General features: G+C 57.4%; 1 protein-coding gene across 1 annotated transcript in view; it reads left to right on the top strand.

The window, feature by feature from the left end:
- The first annotated feature begins 241 nt into the window (after positions 1-241).
- Positions 242-22,996, top strand: part of DCHS1 (dachsous cadherin-related 1) — a 43,505-nt gene continuing 20,750 nt past the window's right edge. Inside the window, exons 1-6 of the mRNA XM_059840285.1 lie at positions 242-472; positions 4,505-6,319; positions 19,713-19,901; positions 20,000-20,231; positions 21,251-21,487; positions 21,795-22,814. Coding sequence (XP_059696268.1) covers positions 4,568-6,319; positions 19,713-19,901; positions 20,000-20,231; positions 21,251-21,487; positions 21,795-22,814 — 3,430 coding nt within the window. The 5' untranslated portion in view covers positions 242-472; positions 4,505-4,567. The remainder of the gene's footprint in view (positions 473-4,504; positions 6,320-19,712; positions 19,902-19,999; positions 20,232-21,250; positions 21,488-21,794; positions 22,815-22,996) is intronic.

Genomic DNA, 22,996 nt, shown 5'->3' with positions numbered 1-22,996 from the left:
CCTTCCATCTTTCTGTACCCGGGTATAGCCCTTTCTCCCTCTCCGTGCCGATCCTGCTCCCCGACCCCTTGGAGCCCGGCCATACCGACGCACCGCCCGCAGCCCCGCTCGCCCGTCCGGGGCCGCCTCGAGGCCGCGCTCCGCCGGCGCGCTCCGGTGCGGGGCGGGGAGGGGGGCGGCGGAGAGAGCGGGGGGCTGAGGGCGGCGCTGGGTCGGGTTTCAGCAGGAGCCTTCGCGCCGAGCCAGCTCCGAGCCAGCTCCGAGCCAGTGCCGACCCGCCGCCGAGCGCTCCGCGGGGCCACAGCCGCACCGGGGCGGCCGCGGCACCGGGGGAGCGCCGGAGCGCTCGGGGCACTGGAGCGGCCGGCGGTGCCGGAGAGACCTTGGCGCCGGAGCAGCGGGGAGGCTGCGGGACGTCGTGGCGGGGCCGGACCCCGCGGGATGTGAACGCCGCCGGCACGGGACGCGCAGTGTAAGTCCTAGCGCCGGGCTCGGCCCCTGCCGGAGCCCCGCACAGTGGCATCGTCGCACGGTGGGACCGGACCGGGACCGGGACCAGGCGCTTTGTTCTGCCTCCGCCGCGGAGACAATGGAGCTGGTGGGGGGGGGGCGGGGGAGAACGGGGGGGCGCGCCCGAGGCGGCGCAACACCGCGGAGCCGCGGCCGGACCGGGCTCGCTGGCGGCCCCGGCGCTGGCGGCTGCCGAGCGGGACGGGACGGCACGGCACGGAACCGGGCGCTCACGGTGCCGCTGCAGGGCAGACCCGCCGAGGGGAGGGCGCTCAGCGGAACCGTGGAGGCGCCGGGCGGGGGCTGCGAGCCCGGGCGGAGCGGGGAGCGGGGCTGGCAGAACGCCGGCACCGAGGCCGCCCGGTGCGGGACGTCCGGGAGCGCCAGGGACCGGGACAGGGAGCGGCAGCGGACGCTGGGCTCGGCGGCTGGGGAGCCCCGGGAGGCCGGAGCTCGGGGGAGAGCGAGCCCCAACAGCCGGGGGCTCCGGTGTACAGGGTGCAGGCGAGGCCCCGCAGCGCCTTGGCGATGGGCACAATCCGGCAGGGGCCGATGTAGCGCGGGGATGTCCCGAGACAGGGACTGTGGGAATTGGCTCCAGCGCGGAAATATTTCATTAGACTTTCCTTTGTGGGAGATGCGTTCTGAGAGACAGGAGAGCCCTCGGGGAGCCCCAGTGTGGCACAAAAATGGGATTCACAAGGATGCAGTAGGGACTTGACTGCATCTGCAGAACAGGAGTGCCACCGCTGCTCTGACTGCTCGGGGCCGTATCAGAGAGAGGGTCATGAGGCTGTGTGGCCGGGCTGGGAGCGAGCAGAAGGGTGCCGGTCCTGCAGGCCGAGGTGGGAGATGGTAGGAGGCACGGAGGCACGGATGTGGCTGTAGGTAGTGGTAGGCTGAGTAGAGGCTGGAAGTGAGTTGTTAGTCCAAGACTGCACTGCAGGCAAGTCAGGGCTGTGCATGGTGTCGAGGGCAGATCATCTGAAACTAGAGAGAGACAATGTCTGTGAATGTACAGGAGGAAAGCATATTCCAGGTCAGTGACCAGTGCTCAGCAAAGATTAAACAGGCTTCCTCTTCTGGACTGGAGTCTCAAAAACATCATTATACGAGTCATGGCCTCTCATGTCAGACCTAGGGTATGGCATCAGCAGCATCTGCAGCTTTCATGGAGCCTTCGCGCAGCAAGCCCTCTGACATCTGTTTGTGGCATGCACAGTGGGTGCCGTCTTTCCAGCTCCTCTGCTGGGGCTGCTGGGAGCCCACTTCCCCTTTCTCGTGGCTGACAGCAGGCACAAGCTGCTGCTGGCAAGGGTGCACACAGTGGTCCCAATGTAATTCCATATCTTTTTTCTTTCAAAATATCACACATCTGCTACGTGTAGGCTGGGCTCTCCTGGTGCTCCAGCCTGTCAGCTCTAGGCTTAGATGGATGTTGCAGCTTGCTCCATTTTAGCTGCCCTTCCTGTCAACCGCCTCACCGTGGCTCTGGGCCTCAAAGACCTATGTGAAGAGATTCTCATCCTGGCAGTTTTCTTTAGAGACTCCTGCTGCCGTTCTTCACAAGGGTGCCCGGTGGTGGGAGGGACAGAGAGGGAGCGGGGCAGTGTGGCTCACGTTACACAGACCGGCCAAGCCAGCCCTGCACTGAGCTCTCTGCTAACTGAAAGCAGCTGTTCAGATTTTGTGACTCTGCATCCACTGAGGTCACTGCTGTTTCCCTCTGACCCAAACCTGCACACCTCGTTGTAACAGGGGTCTGCTGGTACCTCCGACTGGTGCAGTCTAGTAATGTTCAGTTCCACCTTTTGCTGAAGGATAGGCTTGCTGTGAAACTACTCAGTTGCACCCAGGGAGGATAGAGCTGAAGAAGCTTATACAGGCTTTCAACACCAGTTTTCCAGCCCAGGGACTCTAATTTTTGTTCCCTGGTTGTGCTAGTGCTCTCAGCTGCTCTTCACACTCCCCATATTTGCTTTTCAAGTCTCTCTTCTCCCTTCCAGCAGTCCATAAAGCCTCACTGGCTTCTCAAGGCAACATTACTAATGGAACCAGGTGGGCTTTTCCCCATGTCTATGCCCTGATTTCTTCCAGGCACTACCCAAGAACTGTTAGCTCTATCCTGTCCCTAGTCACTGAGGTTGCCCCAGGGAATCTTGGCCCTCTACCTCTCTGCCCTGGCCCTTCCCATGACCTGAGCATCTGCAGGACCATTGGAATGGTGCAGTCTCATCACAGAAGCTGCCTCAGACCCCATTCCTTCAGCACTGCATGTTCTGGGGGTAGGCAGTTACTCCATCTGGGGAATTAAAACTAGCTCCAACAGAGAGGCAGACCTGTCTAGGACCACTGAGTTTGTGCAAATTCCCAAATCACAGCACAAAAAAGTATTTTCTATTGACTTTAGGTCTTAGGGCATTGTGAGGGTTCTCACCTGCTGGGTGCAAGAAGAGCATGTGGATTTACCTCAGACTGTGTGGATAGGCCTTAGACTGGATGCCCACTGAAGTAAACATTTCTTTATGAGTAGAAAATACTTTTAAATTATTTTGTTTCTGTCACTAACCCAGGATTTACACAGAAAAAAAAAAAAAAAAACTAGACAGCTGATCTAAGGTGGGAAAGGGGACCCAAGAATACCATCTGATATGTGCCCTGGAAAGGGTTAACACAACCGTGGAGTTCTTTGGTCAAGGGCTGATATTCTTAGTCCCCAAACTAGGCATTGCCAGCCACCTCCATCCCCCAAGACAGGGAGGTTCTTGCTCCTGCATGTGACATGAGCGGCTCCTGAGTGTGGTTATGGGCCCAGCAGCAAACGCTTTCAAGAGAGTCCAAGAGTGAGCTCATGCTGCCGCCATCCCCGCAGACCACGAAGCCTCGTTCGCGGGGCTGAGCGGGTCCTGGGGCCGCTGTTCCTCCGCAGCTCCGTGGCCGCCGTGTTACCCCGGCTGTTCCGGGCAGGGCAGGGCAGGGCTGGGCAGGGCTGGGCTGGCAGGGCGGGCACGGGCGGCTGTCCGGGGGCTGCCGTGTCCGGCTGCAGCGCTGCAGGAGCTGCGGCTGGCTCTGCCGCCCTCCCCCACTGCTGCAATGAAATGCAGTTACGGGGAAAGGGAGGGAAGGAGCCGGAGCCAGCAAGGAGCAGCGAGAAGGAGACAAAGGAAGGGAGTGAGCAGCGGAGGGTGTGGGACGGAGCAGCTGGCAGCTCCGAGGGAGTCGCTGCGTTCCTACGGCACTGCCACCGCCCTCCATGGTACCGGCTTGGGGCACCCACAGATCTCCGTGCCAGCCCAAACAATGAGCACGGCCTGATTTTATCCCGGGCATTCCCAGCTGTGGGCACATCCTTTGCAATACATCCTTTTTGATTTATTGTTCACTGGATGGGAGCCCACTCCAGTTCTGTGCTCTTTCCCAGGGACAGCAGATTTGCACTTCATGGGTTTTTGGCACCTATGTCCCTGAGGAACTGAAAGGAACGCTGCTGGGGGGAGAGGGGGTGGGGGCTAGGGTCTCGACCAGTGACTCGCTGAGCTATCTTGTAATTTGAGACCAGCTTTTTTCAGGGTGGAGAGATGCAAGGCTGCTGTTTGCCCAAAAACCTCTGTCCTCTTGCAGACAGGCTCTGAACCTCACAGGAAGCATTCAGCTGTTAAAGACACTGGGGCATGCTGCTCGGGGGCAGCTGATGCCAGTATGCCAGGTGGGCAGTGGTTGGAAAGAGCACTTGGGGATGTAGGAAGCACCTCTGTGACAGGGTCCTAGCTGCTCACCTCGGGGCACTGTCAGGTGTGAGTTGCTTCCAGGTGCTGTCCCAGGCTTTTGTTCTGGGCAGGCTTTGACACATATTGTCACATTTGCTTTTTGTGAGGTACAGGCATTACATAGTGAGTGATCGGGCTGCAGGTAGCTGGCAGACCTTCCCTCTCCAGGCTGTTTTCTGTCCTTCCTTTGCTCTCTCTTAACCAGTATCCTCTGGTTTGCATTCCAGGCAGGATTAAAGCGAACTCGGCAAAGGAGATCAAGCCACCCTCTGCTCTGTTAGTTGTCAGCCATGGAGCAAATGAAGAGGTCAACAATGCTTCTGCTGGAGCTGCTTATTCTTGGGGGCCTGAGAGCAGGGATGGGCTCTGCTGTCCTGGGCACCCTGGATCTACAAATAGATGAGGAGCAGCCAGCTGGCACCATCATTGGGGACATCAGTGCTGGCCTACCCCCTGAAACTAGTGCCTACATGTATTTCATCTCAGCACAGGAGGGCAGTGGAGTCTCCACTGACTTGGGGATAGATGAGAATACAGGGATCATCAAAACAGCTCGTGTCCTGGACCGGGAGACTCGGGACCGCTACAGCTTCATTGCTGTCACCCCAGAGGGCATCACGGTAGAGGTGAACATCCAAGTGAATGACATCAATGACCATGCCCCAGCATTTCCCAAACAGCACAGCACGTTTCAGATCCCGGAGCACACACCCATTGGCAGCAGGTTTCCCTTGGACCCGGCCTTTGATGCCGACAGCGGCCTCCTGAACACACAAGGCTACACGATTAAGGGAGGGAATGTGGGGCAGGCCTTCCGCCTAGAAACGCGTCGAGGACCCAATGGGGTCCTGTATCTGGACCTGGTGGTCAGCAGCGTTCTGGATCGGGAGAACCGTTCCTCATACTCCCTGCTGCTGGAAGCCTACGATGGGGGTTCTCCACCCCGGAGCACCCAGATGACGCTGGATGTGTCCATTCAGGACATCAATGACAATGCCCCCAGCTTCAACCAGAGCCGCTATCACACGCTCATTTCAGAGAATCTGAAACCTGGCAGCAGTATCCTGCAGGTTTTTGCTTCTGATGCAGATGAAGGTGACAATGGGGATGTGATTTACGAGATCAACCGACGGCAGAGTGATCCTGACCAGTACTTCACCATCGATGCCCGGACTGGAGTCATAAAGCTCAACAAAGGTCTGGACTATGAAGTGAGGAAGGTGCATGAGCTGGTGGTGCAGGCAAGGGATAAGGCTGTCCATCCTGAGGTCACCACAGCCTTTGTCACTATCCATGTGCGTGACTACAATGACAACCAGCCCACCATGACTATCATCTTTCTGAGTGAGGATGGCTCCCCGCAGATCTCCGAGGGAGCCCAGCCTGGACAGTACGTGGCACGCATTTCTGTTTCCGATCCCGACTATGGAGAGTATTCCAATGTCAATGTCACACTGGAGGGAGGAGATGGCAAGTTTGCCCTCACTACCAAGGACAACATAATCTATCTGATCTGTGTGGACCAACTTCTGGATCGGGAAGAAAGAGACTCCTATGATCTGCGGGTGACAGCTACTGACTCAGGAACACCCCCGCTCCGGGCAGAATCAGCCTTTGTGCTGCAGGTGATGGATGTTAATGACAATCCCCCGCTCTTTGACCAGCAGGAGTACAAGCAGAGCATCCCTGAGGTAGTGTACCCAGGCAGCTTTGTCCTGCAGGTGACAGCTCGTGACAAGGACCAGGGTCCCAATGGGGAGGTGCGGTACAGCATTCTGCATGGCCGCGACACCCACTCCAGCTGGTTTACCATTGACCCTGCCACAGGCATCATCACCACTGCTGCCCCACTGGATTATGAGAAGGATCCTCAGCCTCAGCTCACTGTGCTGGCCACAGACCGGGGAACTCCTGCCCTCTCTTCCTCAGCTGTGGTGCACGTGGCCTTGCAGGATGTCAATGACAATGAGCCAGTGTTCAGGAGTAACTTCTACAATGTGTCCCTGAAGGAGAACACCCCTGTTGGGACCTGCTTCTTACAGGTAGGTACAGGTATTGAGGCTGGAGCTCGGCAGGGGCACAGCCAGAGCTGTGAGCAGCCTGGGGTGGGAGACCTGCCAGTGCAGGGTGTTTGGTGCAGGTGTCATGGCTTTGGCGGGCAGCGTTTGCGGCAGGAATGCTGGAGCAGAGATCCCCACCCTTGGTGTGAGTCTGGAATAGGGCCAAGTTGTGTACGTCCTTTCTCTGTGCAAGCCGTGGGCAATGCCACTGCCATCGGGCACACCACAAAGCTGCCCATCATGCAGAGCATGGTGTGGGCCTCTCTTGAGGTGGGTCCTGCTCTGCCAGGCCTTGCTTGCGTCAGTGTGGAGCTACCTTGCAGCCAGGACACTCAAAAGGGGGCTAAGGAATGTGGTACTGCTTCTGGGAAACTGCCTCTAGCCAGGCTTCGAACTTCCCTCTCCCCCTGTGAGGTCATTAGCCCAAGTTCATCAGTGTTGGTAAGGCTGCTTGTGAGCATTAGCATTAATTATGCTAATGAGCTAATGAGCTGAGGCACGCGCTGCTGCACCAGCCTTTATGTGGCAAGAGGTCATAGCTGGGGCTGGAGAGCTGCTGGGCCTCCAAAGCTCTGTGATGAGCTAGTGATGCCATTGGGATTCTGTGTGTTCTGTGCTCCCTGTGTTTGGTGTTTCTGCTGCAGCTCAGGCCCTGGAGCCCTGGTTCCTGGGACAGGTGATGCCACCTGCCTGAGTTGGGGTGAGAGCAGGTGTGGGGGTGCAGTGAGGCACTGCCAACCATGGCAGCATCCAGGCTGTCCATGGGGACAAGCACCAGTGGCACTGGGGGCACTTCCCTGCTGGAGGTGTGGGGTACGGGGATGTCTGGCTGAGACCATGAGAAGCCCTGGTGCCAGGTTGGTGAAAGGGGGCCCAAGAGGACAGGAAGAACAGAAATTCTGGGGTCCGTAAGACAAGGCTGGAGGAGGTCCTGTGACTCGGCCAGGAAAAAGGTCCCTAGGTCACCCTAGAGGTGGCAAGAAAGAATGGTCTGTGGGTGCCCTGTGGGTACACTGCAGGGGCATGGGGGCTGTGAGTGTGGGTGGGCTGTGGGGGGTGTGTGTGTGCATGCAGGTGACTGATGGTGTGGAGTGGGAGTGCTGGAGAGGGGCTTGTTGGGGAATGAGTGCAGCAGATGGGGTTGGAGTGTGGCAGGAAGGAGGAATTGGGTGGGAGCAAGGGCCAGGTGTGAAAGAGAGAAGGCATGTTGAGCTGGGGCAAGTGTAGGATGGCTTGGGGAGAGGTCAAGGTAGGATTAGGGGGAAGTATAGGCAGAAGGAGTGAGTGGAGATGAGAAGGAAGATGTAGGTCAGGGGAGATTTGGGGTTGGTGTATGCAGAGCAACACTACACGCTGTCCCAGTGTGGGGTGGGTGGGGATGGGCAGGGCTGGGGACAGAGATGGGGAAGGGGTCAGGGCCAGGGTCAGGGCCGGGCTCAGAGCAGAGATGCATGGCAGCCCCAGGCCTGTGCAGAGCCCCTGAAGGGAGGCCCCCCTCTTTCCTTGTCCGTGCCTTCCTGCTCAGTGCGCTCGCCGTGTGGGAAGGGTTCTGGAAATGCAATCGGAGATGGCGGCTGGGCTCCCGAGGCGGCCGTGGGGCCGGGCTGCAGGGAGAGCGCCCTGCACAGGAGCTGGGGCTGCGGGGCACTCCCGAAGGGTGCCCAGAGCACGGCCACCTGGCTCTGCGCTGTGCAGGGACACGGCCGGCCTGGCAGCCGGCAGTGGCCAAGGCTTGGCCACGTTTGATGGTCTTGGCTGAGTGCTGGTGTTTCGTTTGGAAACAGCGCGGCCGGGCTGAGCACAGGTAACTCCCGCGCGGCCTCGGCACAAAGCAAACAGCTCACACATCTGCTGCTGCTTCCTCTGAGCCAGGAAATGTGAGAGGATGGGAAAGGAGGCTGGCCAGGCCCATGGCTTGATCGAGGATGCAGCAGCAGCCAGCCAAGTCTGGGAGCTGGGCAGAGCCAGGTCAGGGAGCCCTGGGCTCGGAACACAGCTGCCTGGCACGGCCACCCCTGTTGCCTCAAATGGGAAGGCTTCAGAGGTGCTGCCAGGGCTCTCGGTGGCCAGTGCCCAGCACTGCTCCCCACGAAGTTGCCCATGTCAGGTGTGCTGCCCCCACAGCTCTTTTCTGCTGTTGCTCCTGCTTGGCTCCATCTCTCTATGGCTTCCAACCACTGGGGCTCACCCTGCCTCGGGACAGCAAAGTATCTCTGTCAAAGGGTTTTGTCCAGACCCACACAATAGTGATGAGTGCTCAGGTCATGGGCAGGCCCTGCCAGATGAGGTACAGGACACAGGACAGTCACCCAGGTCAGCACAGAACTCAGTGGGTTTGCTTTTTTGTCAGTCTGCCCCATTTTTAAGCAGAAAACCCTGGGAGGACCAGGTCTGTTTTTAGACAGTGATGTCTACTATCCATGGACAGGACAGAAGGGTGGGGAAAGAAGGAGTCCCTGAGAGTGAACAGGGGAGGCCTGAACAATTGCTACAGATGATCTGCTCCCTTGGAGACTCCGTTCTGTCTGCCGGGTCAGTCTTTGTGTCTGAGTATGAACAGGGATGAGCAGAGCAGGTTGCTGGCCTGAACTTCTGAGAAATAAAAAGGAACTCATAACATCTTCTCTGTTTATTATTCGTGTTTACTATGGGCCAGGTCCCACAGTAGCAGGCTGAGCATGAAGCAAAGGAAATAGCAAACTCACTGTTCAAATCTGAGATGAGAAAGAAACACTGGTGGAGACAGAGCCCAGGGTAGAAGTGAAAGTGAGACCAGCAGAAAATGGAGCAGGAGACAGTCCCCAGCTGGCTGTCCTGCTCCTCTCTGCCACCATGAGCTGATGATGCACAAGCTTTAGGGCACCGGACCCCATTCCAGTGCTGTGCTCCGTGTAAATCTGCTCTGGTATAAATTCACCCTGCTGGTTTAAATTTGCTTTAAACATTTGACTGTGTACCAGCACACTGCATGCATAGTCAGATAGTGTTTTTCTGGGACTTTCTGACTTTTCATGCTAAATCAAGTATTGTCTGTGCTCTGGCAGAAAGAACTGTGAGCCCCATGTGGTGAGCATGGGCTGATTGGACAGCAACCTGAATGACATGGAATGGTGGATTATTGATTCTTGCATATATCCAGTATTGATTATTTTGGAACCAGGGTTTACATACTGCCTTTGCACCCATACACAAATGCTGGGGAACGTCAGAAATTAAAAGCTGACCAGCAATGCACCTAATGTAGAGTCTCTGCGGTTTTGAGGACAAGTCTGATGAGTTTTTGGGTCTGGTTTGTGATTCCATGGGACATTCATGGGCAATGCTACATGCATAGCACTGGGACAACCCCGTGGGCTGTACCCCAGGGAGGAAGATTTGGATGAAGAGCAGTAGGCTACACCAGGCCACAAACACTGTATTACCAGAAGAGAGTCTGGAGGGCTGTTCCTGGCAGGGACACAGCGTAGCCATGCATGGGCCCTGGGGCAGCACGAGGACTAATGCTCACTAACTGCAGGCAAGGAAAGTGCTTGGAGGGAGGGGGCATTGCTGCCTGCATTTGTGTTCTTCGGGCAAGGGATTTAGTATCAACCTATTTTCAGACCTTTGCACAACACAGAACAGGCCTCTCCCTCCTTAGAAGCAAGAAGGCAAGCCTTCCAAAGCGAGATGGGGAGACGCCTGGGAGCGTGCTGGGGGGTAAGAACGAGGGGAGGGAGAGTATCATGGTCCTGAGGAGCAGGCTGCCATGTGGGGGGATCTGGGGGTATACAGGAGTCTGGGCATGGGGGAGATGCTGGTACATGGGGAGGTTGTGGGGGGAGGTGAGTGCTGTTGTTACCGCCAGAAGAGCTGCATTTGTTCCAAATTCCTGTGAAAGTTATTTCCTTGCGCTGCCAGCAGCCTCCTCCTGGGCTTGGCACAGCAGCCAGCGCCATGATTAATTCAAGTAGCATTTCCCCTGGAGCTGCAGCAGCTTTTCCACTGCAGCTGAGAGGCCCCAGCCCCTCGCGCTCCTCTCCCCCCATCCTCTGCTCCTCCTTCCAGCCCCGTCGAACAGCTCCCTCCTTCCTCCATGCAATCCCCAGCCCCCTCACAGCTGCCCCTTTTCCCTTACCTCTGCTTCAGCTCTAGGCCCCACAGAACTCCTCTTTCTACCACTGCCCTTGCTCACACAGCTCACTCATCCATGTCCACCCACAGCCCCACCCACACATGCAGCCCTGCAAAGGGCCAGTCCTTCTGCCCCCCTCCCGTGGCCCCAGTCACCAGCGTGCTCCCCCCTGCACCCCAGTTTCTGCTCCCTCCTGTTCTCCCCACACCCCTCGGTCATTGCCAGCTGCAGCTGTCTTCTCCCTCAGGACCATTGCCACTGTGACCCAGGGCAGCTCTCCTCCACCTGCATAGCCCTTGGGATAGGCCAGCCTCTCCCTGTGGAATCCCAGAATGGTTTTAGGTGGGAAGGGACCTTAAAGATCATCCAGTTACAGCCCTATGCCACGGGCAGGGGCACCTTCCACTAGACCAGTCCTGGCCTTGGATACTTTCAGGGATGGAGCAGCCACAGCTGCTCTGGGCACTTTATGTCACCCTCACAAGGATGAACTTCTTCCCAATATGCCATCTAACCTGGTCCTCTGGCCATGTGAAGCCATTCCCCCTTGCCCTGTCAGTCCAGAGCCTTGTCCAAAGTCTCTCTCCAGCTCTCTTGGAGTCCCTTTAGGCACTGGAAGGGACTCTAAGGTTTCCCTGCAGCTTTTCTGAGGTTGAACACCCCCATCTCACCCAGCCTGTCTCCAGAGCAGCTCCATGTCCTCCTGATGTTGGGGTCCCCATCCTGGCCTTGCTCCCTAGGCTCACCCTGCCTGGCATGCTCAATCTTGTGCTGACCCCAGCCCAGTCTGTCTCCTGCACATCTTACTGATCTGTGTCCCATCTTTTTGTACAGACCTTCTCTGAACGCTCTCTGCCTGAGCTCCACATGGCTGAAACCTAGCCCCACACCCTGGTTTGGGGTCATTCTGGCTTCAGTGCTCCCCAGGGTCCTGCCATTTCTGCCTTGTGCTGTGGCTGCCCCATTCAAGCCTCCTACCTTGGGCACTTTTCTCAGCTTCCCAGCCCTGCTCTGCTCCAGGATTCCATGTCCCTTTCTGCTCCCCAGCTTCCAGGTCCTGTTCAGCCCCTGCACTTTCTATGGGGCTCCCTATGCCCTGTAGCTCCTGGCTGCAGATGCCATTTCGCTTGAAAGGACACCCGGGAACCCAGGTGCAGAACCTTGCTCCTTGTCCGTCTGTGCCCTGGTCTGTCCCTGTGCTTGGAGGTCCCTGGGCTCCCAGAAGGGTGCTGGGCACTCCCAGGCTCCCTCACCTTTTGCCCAGCCCCACCATTCACACCCTGCCTCCTTGCCAGTGTCTGTGGTTAACCCACTTCCCCTCACCCTCTGACCTGAAGGCTTTAGCCCATCTCAGGGCAGCCCCTGCTCCCCATGCCCAGCTGCACATGTTTCTGGCAGCCCTGTGTCTGTCCTAGAATCACAGAAGGGTGGGAAGGGACCTTAAAGCCCATTTGTTCCACACCCTGCCATGGCAGGGACGCCTTCCACTACACCAGGTTGCTCCAAGCCCCATCCAGCCTGGCCTTGGATGCCAGGCCTGGGGCAGCCACAGCTGCTCTGGGCAGTGTGGAGGCCTTGGCTGTGGGTCCCCCAGCCAGACTCCCGCCTGTGCCTGGGGCCTGGGGACCCAGCGGTGCAAGCCAGCAGTGCCAGCAGCCGTGCTGGGGCTCCCTGCACGGGGGCTCCGGGAGCCACGGGCTCTGACCCTCGCCTCGGCCACGTGTGCTGCACTGTCGCTGGGCCAAACCCTGACCCTGCTCCTTCCCCCGAGACCCGAGCGTGCTGGAGGCTGAGACAAAGCCCTGGAGACAGGAACGGCTCCTGAAATAGCTGTGCGGCTGCTCCCTGGCCACTTTAGCTGGTCAGTGGCTGTGCCAGGGCTGGGAGGGCAGGAGGCTGGCGCGCACTCAGGCGCAGGGAGCCGTGCGTGGGATCGCTGACCACACTGGCGCCAGCCTCCCCTCCTCTCCCACCAAGAGCCGTCACTCAGAGGGGCGGGAGCCCCAGAGCCAGATGTTTGCCAAAGCCACAGCACAACATGTGCGCAGCAGAGCCCCAGCCATGGCCAGGCTCCAGATGAGTTCCCTGCCTGCTGACTGCGCTGGCTGCAGTGGGGAGGATGGCTGAGGACTGGAGTCCGAGCTGCTGAGCAGTGCTCCATCATTTCCCAGCACTGTGGGCTGGGCAGGGGCACAGGTCAGCAGGAGGTGTCTACAAGGGGCTCTGGTGTTGGGTCTATAGGAAGGGGCAGCTTTGACTCCCGCAGGGTGAGGAACCTTGGTGTGGGGCTGTACTTCATCCATCCCCATCTCTGGGAAATGTAGGAAGCCTGTGTGCCCTGGCTCCTCTTATTCCTCCTGTCTTGCTGGGGTACTGGGAGGAGGGTGTCAAATTGCAAGGCTCCATACCCATCACTGCCCTCCCAGCTCTCCATGCAGTGGGGAAAGGCACACTTGGCCAGGACCCTTTTCAAAGTCTGGTGCTCTGGTTTCTTGCTGCCTGACCCTGAGTCATCTTGCTGTTCTCCTTTGTTGTCCTCTTTGCTCCGTGGTGGCCACAGCACTCCCGCTGCACATGCTTCTGCCCACCTGCAAGGCACTCCAGCAAAGCCTTCTCGCCACACCTGTGGGCAAGGAGGGGCAGGGAGCAGGTGCTACTGCCCAGTGTGGACAAGGCTGCTCTGCAGGGATGGGGAGCAGATCAGCTCTCTTGGAACAATTTGAGCTCAATGGGGACCCGGGGTGTTCAGGAGGGTCTTTGGTTGGAGATCACAGAATGGTTGATTTTGGAAAGGACCTCTTGAGATAGTTTAGTACAACTCCCCCATGTACAAGCAGCACCATCCAGAGATGGTTGCCCCGGACATCCCTACTTTCCTGGGAAGCCTCATAAAGGAAAAGTGCTTCCTGATCTTCAGAGGGACTCTCCTGTGTTCCAGTGTGTGCCCGTGCCCTCTGATCCTGACACTGGGCACAACTGGGAAGAGCCTGGATCCATCCTCTTGTTGCCCTCTTTCCTGTATGAATGATAGCCCTTCTCCAGGCTGAACCACCCTAGCTCCCTCGGTCTTTTGTCACAGGAGAGGTGCCCCAGTCCCTTCATCATCTTTGTGGCCCTTCACTGAACTCTCTCCAGTATGGCCATCCTGTACTGGGGAGCCAGTGCTGTACTGAGGAGTACTGAGGAGTACTGTACTGTACGCAGCTCCAGCTGTGGCCTCACCACTGCTGAGGAGAGGGGCAGGATCCTCTCCTTGACCTGCTGGCCACACTCACCCTGATGCTGCCCAGGACACCGTTCTCCTTCCTTGCAGCAAGAGCACATTGCTGTCTCATCCTCAGCTTGGCACCCTTGGGGACCTGGAGGGCCTCTCTGCTGAGCTGCTCTCCAGTGGTGCAGCCCCCAGCCTCTACTGCTGCAGGGATTGTTTCTTCCCCGGGACAGAACTTTGCACTGTCCCTTATGAACTTAAGGAGGCCTCTTGTCCCTCCCTGCAGCCTCTCAAGGTTGCTCCAGATGCAGCATGACTCTCTGGCAAATCAGCCACTCCTCCCAGTTTGGGTTCATCAGCAAACATGCCCAGGGTACACAGGTCATTAATGAAGATGCCAAACAGGACTGGGGGCAGGATTGACTCCTGGGGCACACTGCTAGCTACTGGCCTCCAGGTAGGAATTGTGTCCCTGACCACTACTCTCTGCACAGGAGGCATTCAGCTGGTTTTCAGCTGAATGAGGATCTCATGGGGGAGAGTGTCAAAGAATTTAGTGCACTTCAGGTTGACAATATCCACTCCTTTTCTGTCATCCACCAGGCCAGTCATTTATCAAGTGGATCAAGCATGATTTTTCCTTAGGGGAAGATGTTCTCACCACTCCTGATGATTTTCTTGTCCTTCCCATGCATAAAAATGGTTTCCAGGAGTAGCTGCTCCATCGGTTTTCCAGGGATCAAGGTGACGCTGATTGTTTTGTAGTTATCTGGATCCTCCTGCCTTACTCTTGAAGATGGGAGATATTTACCTTCCCACAGTCTTCAGGCACCTCCCAAACGTGATGATTGAGCAAAGATTATTGTGAAGGGCCTGGCAGTGATGTCCTTCACCCTCTTCTCTGAGACCTGAGCCTCCTGAAGACCCATCTTACTAGTAGGGAGTAAGGGAAAGAGTCAGTCTTTTACATGTCCTGTGTCACCAGGTCCCTAGTCTCCTTCAGCTGTGGGCCTACATTTTACCCAGCCTTCCTTTTGTCACCAATGTACTTACAGAAGCCCTTCTTGTTGACTTTGACATCCCTTGCCAGATTCAAATCCAGTTAGGAACTGGATGCCAACAACTGCATTCCCCTGTAATTACACTGATCAGTGAGTGGTTTCAACAGGAGGCAGCCCAGATGTGTTCCCCAAACCCTGCCATGGTAGCAGCCTCTTCTACACCTATCTACAAAGTCTTCAAAACATCGGGGTCATCCCTGGGTTCCTTAACACATGCTCTGGTCTCAAGGGCATGCCTTTTCATTTGCATCCATTGTCTGACAGAAATGGAGTATTTCTTCTGTCACTTTGATGCAAACCCTTTCCCTCACTGCGGCCCCCAGGCAGAGCACTGCTCATGAACCTCTCCCCAGAGCCTGTCTCCCAACCTGTTTCACCCACCTGATTACCCAGCCCTCCAAACTGCAACATTCTGCCTTGGATATGAGGACAGTGGGAGAAGGTGTCAAAATCCCTCCTAAAGTCAAGGCAATTGTCACCCACAGCTGTCAGCCCTTTGAACCCAGATCCCATCACCACAGAGAGCAAACAGGATGGTCAATCCATGATAGCTCTTCCCTTCCAGGATCTTTCATGTGGCCTAAAATATGCTAGAAGACCCACTCCATGATTCTCCCAGGGCCCAGAGTATGGCTGATGAGAACGTAGACCCTCAGATGATCCTTTTGGCCTTTGTTGAAGGTGGGATGTGAGACTTACATTCCTCCAGGTGTCAGGGATCTCCCCTGGTTGCCCCCACATGTGAAGAGCAGCCCTACAAATCCATTTTGGTCAGCATCCCATGTTGAGTCCCATGGATTCACGTGGATCAGTCTTTCCAAAGAAGTACTGATTCTCTCTTCACCCCTCTCTGGAGGCTCGCTGAAGCCTTTTGAACAGCATGGAGGCCTGGGAGGCTGGTAGAGACCGAGGTGGAGGAGGCAGTGTCCCAGTCTTACCTGTGCGTGATGCTGCTGAATCCACACTCAGAAATGGGCCCCTCTTCAGGCCTTCACTGCCAGCACAGTGCAGAGGCTCTTCTTGGCATGCTCAGGCTTGAGCTTTGACCTTGCTGGTACATCCTGACATGCCTGGCAATGTTTGTAGATTCCTACTATGTGTCTTGTCTCTGTGCCCATCTCAAAGGATTGTGGAGGGTTTGGGTTGGTAGAGACCTTAAATATCATCTCTTTCCACCCCCCTGCCATGAGCAGGGACACCTTCCACTCGACCAGGTTGTTCCAAGACCTGTCCAGCCTGGCCTTGGACACTCCCAGGGATCCAGGGGCAGCCACAGCTTCTCTGGCCACCCTGCTCAAGGGCCTCATCACTCTCACAGGGAAGAATTTCTTCCCAATATCCAATCTAAACCTACTCACTGTCAGGGTGAAGCAGCTCTCCCTTGTCCTGTCTTTTGAGGCCCTTTTAAATAGCCTCTCTCTCCATCTCGTTGGCTCCCTTCAGGTATTGAAAGGCCCCAGTTAGGTCACTCCAGAGCCTTCCCCTCTCCAGGCTGGACAGTCCAGTTCTCTTAGCATACATCACCTTTTGCATGGCAGCTTAGCCCAGAGGCCCCTGCTTAGCCCAGGCCATCTGCTGAGGTCTCTGTGTTTTCCTGAGCACTGGGATGGGCTGTCCTGAAGGCTTGCCATCTTTCCTGAGCTGCCTTGGCCTTCAGTGCTGCCTCCCATGAGATCCCTTCCATCGACCAGTTCCCTGTAAAAGCTGAACTTTGTCTTGCAATCCAGGGTCTGTACTCAGCTTCTCTTCTTCCTCACTCCCTTTAGGATCCTGAATCTGCTGCTTCACGGCCACTGCAGTCACTGCTACTGCCAACTGCCACATCCCCAGTTAGCAGTCCCTTTTAGGGAACAGCAGATCCAGCTGCGTGCCACCCCTGCTTGGCAGGGACTCTGGAATTCTTTGTGAGAGCAAGGGTCTGTGATCCTAGCTTCCTCAGGTACTGCTGCTTCCTTGGCAGCTTCAGGTCAGGAATCTCCTGGAGAGCATTGGTGTCCGTGTGCTTAAAGCCTTGAGTGGCTGTGCGGGCTGCGTTCAGAAGTCAGAGGAGACAGGGCAGTGGGGCTGCTGTTCAGGCTCAGGGCCCTGGCTCCTGCTCCCACACATTCGAGCAGCAGGACTGGCGCAGCCCCAGTGAAGAGTTTCCTGGGCAGTTCCACAGGCAGCTTGACCCCGTTTCCCTCTATTTTCCAGGCAAACATCAGGAGACTCATGAGTGAGCTGCAGTAAAACCAGCTGTGGATCCAAGATTTGGGGCAGATGCTAAATACAGAGCCTGGGGCTGCCCTGCATTAGCTTCTAGCAAAGTTCCTGGAAAAATGTCCATGCTTGGTTTAAAAATTTCCAGAAGTGGTGAACTCACCGCCGGCCTTAATGAGCCCTTTTGGTGGCTAATTGCCCTCCCAGCTAAAAATGTGTCCCTGTCTCAAACTGCATGTGCTCTGAGTCTGCAGCAGTGCATGCAGCTGAAATGAGGTGGTTGCCATACCTGGTGGTCCCTGTGATGTCTCTCAGGAGTCCCCAGGAGGCATCACCCAGCTGCAGCGGGGATCCTGCTGTCCCTGGGTCTCGTGTCAGGCCCTGCTGAGCGTGGCTGCCCACAGGCAGTCAGCCAGCCCCATCCCATGGGATTCACACATGGGATATCATCAGTCTGCAGGCAGGGACCTGGGACTGGGCTGCACCAGCCTCAGCCCCCCTCCCCCTGCACACAGTGGCAGAGCACAGAGCAAAGTGTCCAGTGGCCCCAAACTCAGCCAACAATGTGACCTGGTCCTGCAGGTGTTTGTTGTTCCTGTGGCGTCTCTCTAGGCACCAGTTTAGCATCACCCATCCAAGAGAGACAAGAACCAGGTGCAAGGCTGCAGTTGTGGTTGCACCAGTGATGTGAACTCTCTTAGGTGCTGTGTGGGCTCATATTGGGCAGAGTTTTGTGTTCGACCAGTGGTTCACAGATCGTCCCACCACAGGATGGGGCAGTGAAGCAGTGAAGTGCCTTGTCCTGGCTGCACAGCCAGGGCTGGTTCTGATAGCAGACTGCTGGCTTCACCAGTTATCTTCTGGAACATGGCTCTGGGTACCAGGAAGCCACAAAGGAGATGATGCTGCACTACGCAGTAGTGAGTGCTCATCTATTGCTTCCCTGTTCCTGAAACCTGGCCCAGGTCTTGTGGCAGGAAGCTGTGTATTCCCTCTCTGGGTATTGTTAAGGGTGGCACCCATCAGAAGATGGTTACGGTGGGGAAGGGAGACTCTTCTCGAAGCATCAGAGCCCCTGGGCTAAGGAGCCTGAAGATGCTATCTCACTCTGCAGCAGAGTGTGTTTCTGTACAGTGATTAAAGCAACTGATGTGCATTTGGGATAAGCTACAGAGTGAGAAGTAGTTCATTCTGAAGGAAAGAAAAGTCTTCATTTACCATATAGCACCTATTCCTGTCACTGTGGCAGCTGGTTATGCATTTCTGTCTGCAGTGGTGGAGAAGGCTGGCAGCTGACCCAAGGAATGGCAGAGGCACAAAGGGTGGGGATACAGGGCTGTATCCCAGACAGGGCACAGGCACACAGGGTGTGGGTACAGGGCTGTATCCCAGGCACAGCACAGGCACACAGGGTGTGGGTACAGGGCTGTATCCCAGACAGGGCACAGGCACACAGGGTGTGGGTACAGGGCTGTATCCCAGACAGGGCAGAGGCACACAGGGTGTGGGTACAGGCTCTAACCCAGTAATAACAGGCAGCAAGGAGCCACTGTACTGGTAACCTGTGCTCTAGCTCCAGTGATGTCAGCGGGGTTACATTTGTGTTAGATTTGTGCTCTCTGCTGATTAGCTCCCCAGGAAGACAGGCTGGGTCAGGAGGGAGGGGGATGGTGAGCTCTAGGTGGGTCCAGTTTCTCAAAGTGCCTCCTGACCCAGTTCTGTCACAGCACCTGTGTTTCCAAGTGCTCTGCAGCTGGAGTGGGGAGGGGGGATCCTGTTCCATAGTGCTTCTTCTGGCAGCTGCTGCAGGGTTGGGGAGCAGATCCTCTGCACAGGAGCTTAGTGCTCACTGGAGATGTGGTCTCAGTTTCTCCCTGCAGGCAGCCCCTCGGACCACAGGCATCAGGGCTGCTGGGGGTGTCGCAGGTGCTGCCTCCCGTTCCTGGTCAGGACCTGCTGGTCCCAGCCCTGCCCACTGACTGTGCCCTGCAGGCCCTGTGTCCCCTCCCCTGGTCCCTGCATCCCCGGTGAGCAGCTCGCAGCCCCCAGCCGGGCCCTCGGCTTGGCTCGGCGCGGCGTTCCTGCGCTCCTCGTGCGGGGCCGAGGCCCCATGGCTGCTGCGGGGAGGAGCTGTGGCTGACGAGCCCTGAACTCCACTTCACCCGGGCCTGGCCCAGCTGCCTTCCCCCGGCTCTGTCCCCCAGCTTTGTTCTCCATGGAGCTCCCAGCTGGTGGAGGAGCTGTGGGCAGGGATGTGGAGTCAGGAGTTGGTTTCTGCTGACCTGAGCTCTGTGGGAGCCCAAAGGAGGAGCTGGGGAGGGCAAGCAGGGAGCAGCATTCCTCCTCCTGCCACGTCTGTCATAGTGGGCGCGCTTCTTGTGCTACAGGCAAGTGAGACTGGACTGTCTCAGGGCAGTGCCACCCTCCATCCTCATGCCCCGTGTCTGGGGCTGCTAGACACAGAGCCCTGAGAACAGGACAGAGCCAGGGCCGTGGTGACAGGGGGGTGACTTTCTTCCTGGCCCATCTTGAGTGTCTTTGCAGAAAAGAAGGAAGAGAGGTGCAGGGGCTCCTGCTGCTGCAGTGCCGCATGTCCTGCAGAAGAAGCAGTGGCTGGTCTGGGACAAGAGCCACAGTTGCTGTCACACTGCATTGTGATGGCCAGCTCTGAGGGTGGCATGGTGGCTGTGGCCATGGAGCAGAAGGTGGCACTGGGGTGTGGTGGTGGGACTGGGCTGGGTCTGGCTGGTTCTGTTCTGTTCTGTTCAGGTGGTGCCTTCCCTCACACAGGTGACAGCCACAGACGCAGACAGCGGTGCGTTTGGCTCCCTTTCCTACTCCATTGGCTCTGGCATCGGCAGCGTCACCCCCACGCAGTTCAGCATTGACAAGCACTCAGGGCAGCTGTGCACAGTGCAGCCCCTGGACCGTGATGAGGGCACGTCTGCCTACGACTTCACCATCACTGCTGTGGATGGGGTGAGTGCTGGCGAGGCTGCACACGCAGTGCTGCTGAGCCAGCACTGTGCAGGGGGTGCTGCTGTCCTTGTGCTGTCCCTGATCCGGTGCCTCTGCAGGGCGGCCTGAACTCCATGGTGTATGTGAAGGTGTTCCTGGAGGACACGAACGACAACCGGCCAGTGTTCTACCCGCTGGAGTACGCTGCCAGCATCAGCACGCAGAGCATGCCGGGGACGGCCGTGCTGCGTGTCACTGCCCACGACAAGGACGAGGGGCTCAATGGGAGGGTGACATACCGCATCGTCCTGGGAAACTCGCCCCCGCTCTTCTCCCTCAACAAGGACACAGGTGAGATCTCAGGCAGCCAGAGCAGGCAGCAGTTGGAGCACTCTGGTGTGGGATGCATCAAAACCAGTCTGAGTGTCACTGCTTGGCCACCTCAGCAGTGCAGTCTGTCTCCAGAGTACATATGTTCCTCTCCCTGCCACATCTTTCCCTGCTAAACTTCCTTAGCCTCTGGTAATCCCTTCCCAGACTCAGTCCCTGACTTTTTGTTTCTGCTCCCTGTTCTGTTCTTCATTTGTCCTGTCTTCCTTCTTCTCCCCATTCCCCATCTCCGACTCACTGTGCCCTTCCTCTTGTGTGCTGATCACACAGCTGTATGATCAGCTGTATGATCAGGCTGTATCCTGCTTCCTTTCTTGTCCCTGCTAGTCCCCTCTTCTCCAGCTCAGTTAACTCTCTTCTATAACTCTGTCACTCTTGATCCCGCTGTTCTCATTGGCTGCATCTGCTCGAAGCCAGAGCAGTTTCTGCTGGGGAAGGGGGTGCATGGGTATGTGATGCCAGGGACTCTCAGCAGGACAGAAAGGTGCTCTGGGGAATCTGCACACTGGTTCTCAAGTCCCAGCAGGGGAAGGCGACAAGCCCTACCAGCCCTCCTAATACAGGGCCACCTCCTTTGTAAGGCCTATCAACTATGGTCCTTCACTTCTATATCCCCTCCCAGATCCTCTCTGCGAGCCCAGGGCCTGCTTGCTGTGTTATGACACTCACCCTGTGCCCCACATTGGAAGCCCTTTCCCCACCTTTCCCTCTCCAAGACCTGCCCTCTGGCTTGTGTCCCACAGCCTGTACCACCACTAAACTCAGAGCTGGCTGTAAGACAAAGTGAATAGGATTTGGAGAGGCTTTCCTGGGAGAGCTCCACTCATTCACTCCAGCTCCTCTGTGGTGGGCTCCCGCTGTGATGCACATTATCTTCTACCCCTTCTGGTCTGTCTTTTCCATCTTATGGTTTGGCCTGTTCCCTGGTGCCAGGTGACAGGGGTGCAGCACAATGCTACATCAATGACTTTCTTCCTCAGGTGTCATTTCTCTGTCCTGGTCTCTGAGTGGCAAAGCCAACACGCTGGTGCAGCTGGTGATCTCTGCTCAGGATGGGGGGGGCCTGCAGGCACAGCCGAATGCCCGGGTAAACATCAGCATCGTGGAGGGCACAGTCTCACCCCCTGTCTTTGAGCAAGCTCAGTACTTCTTCAGCGTGCCCGAGGACATGCCACAGGGCGCCACTGTGGGGGCTGTCCAGGCCCAGAACCCACCAGGTACAGCCTTGTCCCTTTTGCATGTTGCCACTTTCCCTGTCCCCACACCATCCTTGAGGTCCAGCATCCACCACACTTCCTCATGGAGTGGCCCTGCTCTGAGAGCTCCACACACTCACACCTGAGTGTGCACCCAGCTCAGCACCTGTGCTCACACAAGTGCATAAGCACACCTGGGGACTGTGCACATGGACACAGCACTGTGCTGCTGCCCCCCTTGGGCCACAGCTTCCTGACCCCGGGGCTGAGGCAGTAAGCTGGATGGCAGCTTACTGCCATCCTTCTGTCTCCGTCCTCTTGCCCACAGGTCATGCTGATGACATCTTCTATTCCATCTCCTCGGGGGACCCTCATGGCTATTTCTCCATCGACTCGGCCTCGGGGCAGCTCCGCACCAGCCTGCCTCTGGATCACGAGTCCCAGGCAGTTCTCATCCTAGATGTCCAGGCCCGGAGCGGTTCACCCCCTGCCTACAGCAACACGCGTGTGAAGATCTCCGTGTCAGATGTGAATGATAACACGCCGGCATTCCCAGCTCCCTCTGACTCCATCCTGCTGCCAGAGGCCACAGAGCCCGGCACTACAGTCTACACCCTGCAGGCTGAGGACCGTGACAGCGGTGCCAATGGGCAGGTGACCTTTGAGCTGGTCTCGGGAGGTGAGGGCACCTTCGTCGTGGAGCGTGCCTCGGGGGCAGTGCGGCTCCTTGGGGCCCTGCAGTACGAGGCCATCTCAGCCTACAGCCTGGCCATCGTGGCCCGGGACAGTGGCGTTCCCCAGCTCAGCTCCACCTTCACGCTGCTGGTGCACGTGCAAGCCGAGGACGACAACGGACCCATCTTTGACACCCTCACCTACCGTGTGGAGGTGCAGGAGGGTGTTCCCGTCTCCACGCGCTTCCTTCAGGTGAGGGCCCTGGCCCACGATGTGGAACCCACGGCCCTCACCTACCACCTGCGTGCAGATGGGGACGCTGCCAGCTTCGGCATCGTGCCCGAGAGTGGCTGGCTGTACGTCAAGAGTGCCCTGGACCGGGAGACGCGGGACCTGTACGTGCTGACAGTGCTGGCCTCGGTGGGAGGCACCGGGGCCGCGGCAGACACACGGAAAACCGGCACCAGCACCGTGCGCATCAGCATCACCGACGAGAACGACAACAGCCCTCGGCTGAGCGAGGAGCGGTACTTCTTCACCGTGTCTGAGAACCAGGCTCCTGGCAGCACTGTGGGGAGGGTGATGGCAAGCGACCGGGACGCCGGGCAGAACAGCCGGCTCACCTACCGCCTGCTCCAGCATGACCCCAACTTTCTTATCCACACACAGACAGGTGAGAGACTCCTGGCTTCCTAGGTGGGGCTGTCTGGTGAGAAAGCCCAGGGCAGGGCAGCAGTGATGGCAGCCAAGCCAATGCAGCAGCAGAATATTCACCTTACTGCCCCCGCAGTGCTGGGCTCCAGCAACACGCCTGAATAGCACAGCTGAGCACAGGCTCTGCTCTAATGGCTCTGC

This window comes from Haemorhous mexicanus, chromosome 2 (genome assembly GCF_027477595.1).
Source record: "Haemorhous mexicanus isolate bHaeMex1 chromosome 2, bHaeMex1.pri, whole genome shotgun sequence".
NCBI lineage: Eukaryota > Metazoa > Chordata > Aves > Passeriformes > Fringillidae > Haemorhous > Haemorhous mexicanus.
This window is presented reverse-complemented; position numbering and strand designations above follow the sequence as displayed.